General features: G+C 39.4%; 1 protein-coding gene across 1 annotated transcript in view; it reads right to left on the bottom strand.

Moving 5' to 3' along the window:
- The window catches only part of LOC114565286 (arylsulfatase I), a 19,833-nt gene extending 13,970 nt beyond the window's left edge, over positions 1 to 5,863 (bottom strand). Inside the window, exons 1-3 of the mRNA XM_028593236.1 lie at positions 5,671 to 5,863; positions 1,156 to 1,354; positions 368 to 507 (exon numbers count right to left, since the gene is read on the bottom strand). Of these exons, the coding sequence (XP_028449037.1) occupies positions 368 to 507; positions 1,156 to 1,338 (323 nt within the window). The 5' untranslated portion in view covers positions 1,339 to 1,354; positions 5,671 to 5,863. The remainder of the gene's footprint in view (positions 1 to 367; positions 508 to 1,155; positions 1,355 to 5,670) is intronic.
- Between the last annotated feature and the right edge of the window lie 3,940 nt (positions 5,864 to 9,803).

Genomic DNA, 9,803 nt, shown 5'->3' on the forward strand with positions numbered 1-9,803 from the left:
TTTCTATGAATCTTTGAGTTAACATGTAGGCTACTAAACATGAGTTGAATTTGCTTTATTGAAGTGAATTAGGTTTAAATCGCCGTCATCCATAAATGAATGATATTTTTGCAACGTCATTGTTCTCAGCCACTCTCTCTGTTCGCTGATTGGACCGGTAAAGATTGGCCGGAGAAAACCCAAGAATAAACCGCGAACCCAGACGGAGTACTGAAGGAAAATGAAAATTGAGCAGAAATACGTAGGAGGGTGGAGCTAGGCTATGAATACTTAACTTTAGCTAAACTTAAAAATAAAAAAATAAATAATAAAATTTCAAATTGAATCATAATCGCAATAGTTGAGCCCTAGTGCAGATGCTGTGTACCTGCCGGTGAGGAGCTGGCTGCGGGACGGCGTGCAGATGGGCTGAACGTAGTAGTTCTCCAGCGTCACGCCCTCCGCCGCCAGCTTGTCCAGAGTGGGAGTCTTGATGGTCGGGTTGTGGTAGCCGATGTCGTTGAAGCCCTGCGTTAGAGGCATGACAGAGTTCTGTTGACTGTTTCAATGATTTACACAGAACATGTGGCCTATCCATCTGCAGGGACAGAATTAACTTGACGGTTTAAATACTACTTCCCCTCTGGGATACTGGTCTCCCAGATGGTCACAGACCCTCGGATTCCAGATCTCCCTGGATGTAGGAGCCATTTCCTGCTCTGTATACTCTATGTACTGTATACATGATAGAGATGGACTGTGACCAGGTTCAGGACAAAACTGTGATCAATCAATTAACTGATTCAGGGTTTTCATTATCTTATTCCCTCATAAAGGGGAACATATTTTACTGCTATGAATTATGCAATAACTGTTAACTCGGGCCTACTTTTCCAAGTATATGCCATAATAAAACTTTGGAATTTGAATACTATCCCCAACAGCTGATTTTGTGGTGTATGATGTAGGAAATCATCCGTTGTTATGTAAACATGATCACATATATTGTCCTGGGGGTAATTAATAACAGACTGTATATTTCATATTTGATAGATGTTGTAGTCAGAATAGCATCTTGGAGGAGACACACACACACACACACACACACACACACACACACACACACACACACACACACACACACACACACACACACACACACACACACACACACACCTGGTCGTCTGTGAGGATAAAGATGATGTGCGGCTGGTTCTTGGTCTTGGGTTCTGTCTCTTGATTGGGAGTTTTTGTGTCGTTGTGGTTCTGTGTCTGGTTTGGTTTGGCCCGGTGAGCAGACAGGCGGCCCAGGCTGATGAAAACACTCAGCGCGGTCAGAGCCACGGCAGCAACCCGCATCTTTACTGCACCAGCCCTGCAAAACAACAACAACGACGACGATAATAACCCTGACATAACAACTGAGCAGATTCCGGGAAGTAGAGCTTCAAAATGTTTCAGTCGGCACAAACTCACACGCGCGTGCCATCGCTGGCGCACCGACTGCAGATCATAAAACCATATTTGGGATGGACTCGCCAACTCTGGCTGTAACTGTGATCTGAAACACATCCATCTGGTGGGGAGAGAGCTAAAACTCTGAGGAGGCATTTTGAACTATTACAGTCTTTGGAACAGAATAATATACCAATAAAAAGTGATCCGAAATATTAGCCTGAAGTGCCTGAGAGAGCAGAAACAAAGCAGTTTGAATGGGACCTTTCTCACTGTTCTTTGATCATTTCCTGCTGTATTTTACGGACCTTCTATTCTATCCATTTTGAGATTTTAATTATCACTTTTGAAGGCCTGGATGGGACTGGCCCCTGAGAGTATGGAAAGGATTGATTTAACTTAAGTGTAGCCTGACGTCCTCTGGTGGGCCCCTTGTGGAGATTCCAAGATCTGGATTGTCAACCAGGGCTGAGCGGGTCTTGCTATCAGGGCCCCGTCAGCAAGGATTTGCTACGACGAGATTGATATTTGGGAATCTAATAAACGGATTTAAACCGATCTTTCGATCAGTTTGTACAAAACTGTGATCAATCAATTAAAGATCAATGAAAATTGACATTTTTAATTCTTTTTTCTAAGTTTTTGGCGCTTTTATTTCAACATTTATGGAGATTTTCTTACAGATTTTTTTGGTCAATAAACCCAATTTATATGAAATTATGCCTAATTTTAAGTTATTTTGTCACTTATTGGGGGCAGTAGGCTAGATGGAGCCGGTTACCTCCAGGATCTATGCTAAGCTAGGCTAGCGGTGGGTGCGTCAGACAGAGTTAGGACACCCACGGAGATGAGAAGGGTATGTATGGACTTATCTAACTCTGGGGGAGACGGGGAATAAGACAAAGTCCCAATAAGTCGGCGTTTTCCTTTAATTGTAACTATCACTCTTAATGGATCTGACCATTATGTATTCAATATGATAAATTGATTAATTAGTCAATAAATATGAAAAAATGTGAAATGTGTGTTGTGTGAGCCCAAGGTGACGCCCTTAAATAGCTTGTTTTGCGTGAGCAACAGTCCAAAAGCCAAAGCTATTCAGTTTGCAATCACATGAAACAGACACAGGTCAAAAATATCAGTGAAGATATCAATGTCTTTTGTTGACAATGATTATTCACAAATAGATTGGATTATGTTTGAAGTGGTCACCTTAGTTTTGTCATAAACCTTACATTAAAATGTAACTCACTACAACATAGGGCTGCAAGACATGAGGAAAGTATGCAATGTGCGATAACGCTGAATATGGAAATAATATCACTTGATAAATGATGATATTAAAGTGTTCTCAGTTCTGCTGCTTTCATTATTCTAAACTAAACTGCTTGTTTAATCAAACTAATGAAAGGAAATCATTTCCAATGTTCTTTTATTGAACATTGAATTAAACATAAAAGGCAGCATTAAAAAGAAATGACAGTTACACTTTGAAGTGCACTTTTCTGCTGATATTTTCTTTCAACTAATAAAAAATCTCAGAGTGTCCATTTCGATATGCCGCAGCCTTTCACGATGTGTACTGTGTATTGCACCAGTTGATATCGCGATGATGATAAAAAAACGATATATTGTGCAGCCCTACTACAACACACTCTGGCCTCAAAGTTACCATAGAGCTCAAACAAGACCTGTCTGCGTCACAGACCAAAACCGAAAAAAGATCAGCTTCTCAAAACTAGCAGGACCCTGTGCCTGTTTCAGAGAGCCTCCCCGACAGACACCCAGTTTAAGCTCCCCACAAACAAAGTTGTGACAGAGTGTGTGTGATTTATTAGGGCCTGGTTCCCTGCCAGTGAGCAACGAAGGAATGCTGCCATATGTTGTTGGAGCTTCTTTGGAAAAGAAAGGGTTGTACAGTAAATTACAGCAATTTTTTTCGGGTTGAACGGTGGTCGTCTCGCTCCCCCCTAGCGCCTGTGAGCGGAAAAAACACCCTTGCAACTTTCAGTCGGCGAGCTGCCGGCCTCAGCGTCAGGAAGTATGGCGTGATATCAGGTCTAGCACTGAACACATCCACCCATTCAGGAACCGGCTAACAAGGTAGAGATGGTGTTTTTCACACTAGGGTCATGGCTGAGTCGGCTAAAAAGAAGCAGAAAGCTATGAAAGCATTGTCGGAGGAACAGAGAAAGAGGAAACGGCAGACTGACCGAGGGAGGAGTCAGACACGAGGAAACATAGGAGCTTCAGGGGGGGCTCTATAGAGAAACCTGTAGGGGGGGCTCTATAGAGAAACCTGTAGTGGGGGCTCTATAGAGAAACCTGTAGGGGGGGCTCTATAGAGAAACCTGTAGGGGCGGCTCTATAGAGAAACCTGTAGTGGGGGCTCTATAGAGAAACCTGTAGTGGGGGCTCTATAGAGAAACCTGTAGGGGGGGCTCTATAGAGAAACCTGTAGTGGGGGCTCTATAGAGAAACCTGCCAGAAAAAAGAGAGAAAACAGCGAAGAAATGGCCAAAACTGCATATCGCCCCTTTAAGACTAGCCAACAATTGTATATTCTGATTACAGTGTGGTATTAGTACTTTTACTTAAAGATCCAATGTGTAGGGATTTCTCCCATCTAGTGTTGAGATCATATATCCCAATCAACTCTCTTGCACCACGCAGTTCAAAGTAGGTATTATACAGATAGTATACATCTCTATATGTAGTTGGGAAGGGGGGGACTGGTATTAGGATGTGGGAACGGTTGAGCTACATGATCATTTTATTGATGCAACTTTACACATTTGTATTATTGTGAATGTGTTTGTAAAATTGTATATTCTGGTGTTTTGGTACAATGAATCTCTCCTTGTTCTTATACAAGGCTCATGGTGCATTGGGCCTGTTTAAATACAATTACATGACATTACTATTAGGGATCTACCAATTATGAGCCTTGCCGATTATCATGGCTGATATTTGGCAATTTGCAGATTATCTGTATCAGTCTTTTATTTTACTGATAACCAATGGAGTGAATTAACTATAAAGTGTGCTACTGTGGCTCCGCTACAGCTCTGTAAGCAGTCTGCAACACCTGCAGACAAACTGATAGCATGGTAAGACTTCAGGAAGCTAGTTCTCTTTTTATTTATTTATTTAATTCTTTTATTTTTTTTTACTGTGTATTATGTTTAGAGTTTCAGTTTTATTAAATAATTGCTCAAAGCATTTAAACAAACTTTTGTGTTGGAGTTTGTAACACACACAAAAAAAACCTGAATAAAACACCCAAATTCAATGAAAGTAGTGAACTGATCATTTATTTTACTTGTGGAGAGTGTTGTAGGGAACCATCCACGTTACTTTGTTTTGACAATTTGGTTGAAAGAAACCCAAATTCCTGATATAGAAACTTTTTGAATATGGGTCAGATTTTTTAGGGCTTTATGTCGACCAAACTGTAAGTGAGGAGACTATATGAGACAAGATATTTTACTTTTTTGATTAAATAAAGGCATGTCAATAAACTCTACATGTCTGGCCCTTGATGTGATTCTTATTTCCCAGTGTGGCCCTTTAGTGAAGTTGAGTTTTGCTGCATCGGTTCCATATATCGGTTATCGGGTTCATTAACTACTTATAATCAGTATTGGATCAGAAAAAAATCTGTATAGGTCGACCCCTAATTATTATATTTACAAGCTTCAAAGCCAAGAGCAGCAAACTGTTGATTTCATATGTAAGACTTGACTAAAAGCAGCTGTCTGCTTCAGAAAGCTGTAGATTACTGTACCGATGTCTCAACTGGTTTCCCAATAGCTTCCATTACTGGTGGAAGTGTTCATGGCGCACACACACACACACACACACACACACACACACACACACACACACACACACACACACACACACACACACACACCTTCCCCCTGTACTTTAGTGTGTGTTCTGGACATACTCCTTTCCTGTGACATCCTTGAGTGTGTTAGTTCAGACTGTACAAGCAGAGACTGGTGGTGCATTAAATGTGTTGTGATAAAGTCTGCAGCCTGTATCAAGTTACACATTCACTGAACCCCGTTAGAAATCCAGCAAATGTCAATATTAGTATTCAAAGTCTGACATTCAACAGTTCAATCCAGCAAATAATCCAAACAGCATGCACCATGTGATGTTTTTAAAATCAGCCCATTTCTGATGGGATGCGCACATCTATTCTGTTAGCCAGGCCTGAATCAATACCTCGATATCGGATCAATGAGAGTGAACGGCTGTTCTTCTCCTCCTCCTCTCCTCTTCCTCTCCGCTACTCTTCACTTCATTCTCCACTCCTCGGCTCTTTCTTCAGGTCGCACAAAGTTTTGGTCTGCGTGAAGACGCAGCATGTCCTCAAGTTTCCACAAAAGCTTCCTGAGTGTGAGGTCTGAGCGGCCACACTGCCAATGAAATAGGACCGAAGTCAAGAGAGCCACGGCACCGCGAGCACACTTCCGGTCTGACCTGTCAAAATAAAACAACCCTCTATATAATATATATAATATTTAAACATCCACATACACAGTAGGCTAACAGGCCATTCACCTACACATTACATACTTTATCATTCCAATATGCATCTTGCACACTACATTTGCACTACTACTTTGCACTCTACATTTATACAATATATTGTGTTAATGTGCCTATATGGATGTTGTCTCTATTGTACAGTAGCCTATGTGTCAATATATGGCCAATAAAACTGATTCTGATTCTTATATAAATATATATTTATTTTTAATTTTTTGGTACCATGGTTGTTAAAGGTTACTTAAAGGTTAGGGGAACGTTCTCTAAAGATTGCACCCATAGAGGTTGCACCGGTAGGGTAACGTTACGAAAGGTTGCAACGGTAGGGGAACGTTCTGAGAACGTTCGCTGTAACCAAAAAACTAACGTTCCTTAACCGTCAGGAAAACTTTCCATGGGAACCAAAAACTAACCAAAAACTAACCTTCAGGGAACGTTCCCGGAACCAAAAATGTTATGTAAAGTTGTATATTATTGCTAGTTACCACTTTAAAAACGCAGTGGTGTAGCCTAATGTAAATTCATTGTAGTGGGTATACTGTACTGTATATTGGAATCTGCCTTGGGGGTGGGATATATCATAGTGGGGGTTCTGGGTGTCCTCCCCCAGGGAAGTTTGGAGCATCAATGACTTCATATCCTGTATTCTGATACACTTATGCACCGTTTTACAGTGGAAATCCCTTTATTTAGCCTATGTGAAGAAGAAAAACACAGATGACAATTCAAAATATATCAAAAATATAATGGAAAGTATGTTGCATTTTTAAGTGGGTATATGGAAATCCTGGAGCTTTCTTAGTGGGTATACTGCGTATCACATAGACTGCACGTCTACACCACTGAAAAAACGCTAATGTTATAGTAGGAAACTGTGCTAGCATAACTACACCCTAGTTTGGATAGATTTGGTTGTTTCCTCAGTTTGCTCCTATACGTGTAGCCTATAATATATAGGCCTATTTTTTCAAGCTCATCGCTTTGTTCATCAATCTAAGTTAGCAGAGAAACATGAGCGATTGTTTGAATTCATTCCAGAGCAGACTCCAGAGCAGCTCACTCAAAAGACAAATGTTTCTAATTCTAAAAATATGTTTAATGTATCCATTAATACAAAATTGTTCATGTTATGTGTTCAATCCATTTTACACACTAAGATTCAAACCTGGACTTCATTTTCCTATCGTGATAGTTTTATTTTGAAGGCTGAAATGCTACAGATCTTTTTCGGTATTTGTGTAACTTGGCGCAGGGAAAACAATAAAAAGCTGTAATTCACCGTTTGTTTAAGGATGTACACTGCGTTCATTTGATTCTTGTATCTTGTGAGTAGTGTCACCGTTACAGACTGCCTGTTTGTGTGTGTGTGTGTGTGTGTGTGTGTGTGTGTGTGTGTGTGTGTGTGTGTGTGTGTGTGTGTGTGTGTGTGTGTATGTGTGTGTGTGTGTGTGTGTGTGTCTGTGTGTCTGTGTGTGTGTGTGATGCCGGACAGAACACCCGCTGGGCCTGTTTACAGCCAGGAGCCAGCTGGAACTCCGGAGGAATCCAGGAATTTCTCTCTTTACGCAACCAACTGTACAGATGAAGACCTGCATCACGGAGACTAACCAGGGGGAGACCGGAACTAGGTCAGAATAATTAAGAAATAAAAGCTCACATTATCTCTTAATGGGAAGTGGGGTAACAGACTACAACCAGTGGTGTCTCATGTATTGTACTGTATATGTATGGACCTATACTGTATATATGGGCCAGAATGGGCCTTTTGGCACACTTTTATGCACCATTTTGCAGTGGAAATACCTTTATTTTGCCTATGTGAAGAAGAAAAACACAGATGACAATTCAAAATATATCAAAATTACAATTCAGAGTATGTTGTTACGTTTCATTGTGCATTTTTAAGTGGGTATATAGAAATCCTGGAGCTTTCTTAGTGGGTATACTGCGTATACATGCGTATAACGTAGACTATACCACTGGCTACAAGTAACACAAACTCTTGACATTGTTAAGAATATGTTAATTAGAGATGTTTAAATATATATAAAAATGCCTGAGGAGTTGTAGTCACAGCAGTCAATGAGATAAAGATTAAAAAAAGATATATGGTCAATTGAGTTAGGCATATAGGCTACAATGGAAAATAGAAATTTTTTAAAGATATGAAGATACCCACGTGAAGTATAACATTACTCCACAGAAAGTCTTGTATCAGGACAGGAAGTGTCTGTGCAGATGTGTATAACATTGTTTAATCCAATTAGTTATATTACATTTATAAATGTAAAAAGTTCAGAGGGGGAAACACAGCATTAAGTGTCCACAGTTAGGCTATCTATTCACATGTATTGTCTCCATTTGGTTTAAGCAGCACAAATGGTGTTGGCAGGTTTCTCAGTCAGTCAGTGCTTTTATTTTGAAAGTTATGAACAGAAATCCTGATTGTGAAATCCTGTTTCGGACTCCTTTTAACTATGATGGATGGCTGGATGAATTGATGGGATGGATGACTGACAGTGGTTATTTAAAACACTTTAAACGTAAATTAGGCGGAAAGAATGAAGGAAAACTCGTTTTTTGTTCTGGTGAAAAGACTTCTTCTAACACCCTTAAAGGTCTTACTTATTCTGACTTGTTTTAGCTTATGGAACAGCTGTTGTTTACCCATACTTAAAACACAATATTTTAGCACTTAGATGTCCTTAATTTCTCTAATGAACCAATATTAATTGGTCAAATCTCTCTATTAAAGTAATATAAGTTGCTTATTTAAACGCCAATTGGCTTAAGAATTCATGGTTACATGGGGATTTAAGGAACCTATGGAGGCTATGGAAGCCCGTTTCTGTTAATAAAAATAACTATTTGAGTCAAAATTATAAGGCACAAATTAAAAAAAATAAAAGTACTTTCTGAGTCCAAATTATGAGCTACTAACTCAAAGTATGAGCTAGTACGTCAAAAATGTACTTAATAGCAATACTAAGGCAAAGTTTGACTAGTATGTAGATTCCCAGTGGGTGACATAGGCTATCATCAAAGCACAACTCATTATTTTGACTCACCATGACTATTCTTTCCATTCCCAACATCTCAGCATTTATTTATTTTCTCGACCAAAATGTGCATCCATATGGAGGTATTAGTATTTAATAGATTTTGTGTTTATGTATGGTGGGTGTAAGGATTGGCCAAGAGGTGGTAGAACACACAGAAACCGGAGTAATCTTCATGTTGTGTGTGATTTTGTTTGAAGTTTACATAACACCAACAATCAGTTCCGGCTGGTTTTGGGAGAGTTCAAAATAACTATGTACAAAAATGAATTAAACTAATATAAAATAAACTAATAGTAATAATAAAGTTATACTGATGCTTTTGTCCTGTAGCACTAAATGTAAAGTGCGTTATAAATGACATGTATTATTATTATTATTATTATTACTTATGGAGACCATAAGTCAACACAAAAATAATATCTAGGCCCACGGCTATTGGGCAGCATGCTTCCAGCAGGTCTGCACCTGAACTAAACCAACTTCACCAATAAACTACTGTTAATGAGGAGTGTCCAACCAGGAAGCCATTCTACAGAAAAAAACTAAATGTAATCTATTAAGACAATAAAATAACACAGATATGTAAAAACAACAGAAATCATCATTCTTATTGTCCTAACACAGAAATATTAATAATATCAGTTTTTAAGAGTACTTAAGACTTAAGACTATTCCCTGAAACAATGAGAACTCATACCCCTGCACTCTACTCAACATGGTACAGTCTCACTTCCCCTACTATAA

Source organism: Perca flavescens, chromosome 12 (genome assembly GCF_004354835.1).
Source record: "Perca flavescens isolate YP-PL-M2 chromosome 12, PFLA_1.0, whole genome shotgun sequence".
NCBI classification, from domain to species: Eukaryota; Metazoa; Chordata; class Actinopteri; order Perciformes; family Percidae; genus Perca; species Perca flavescens.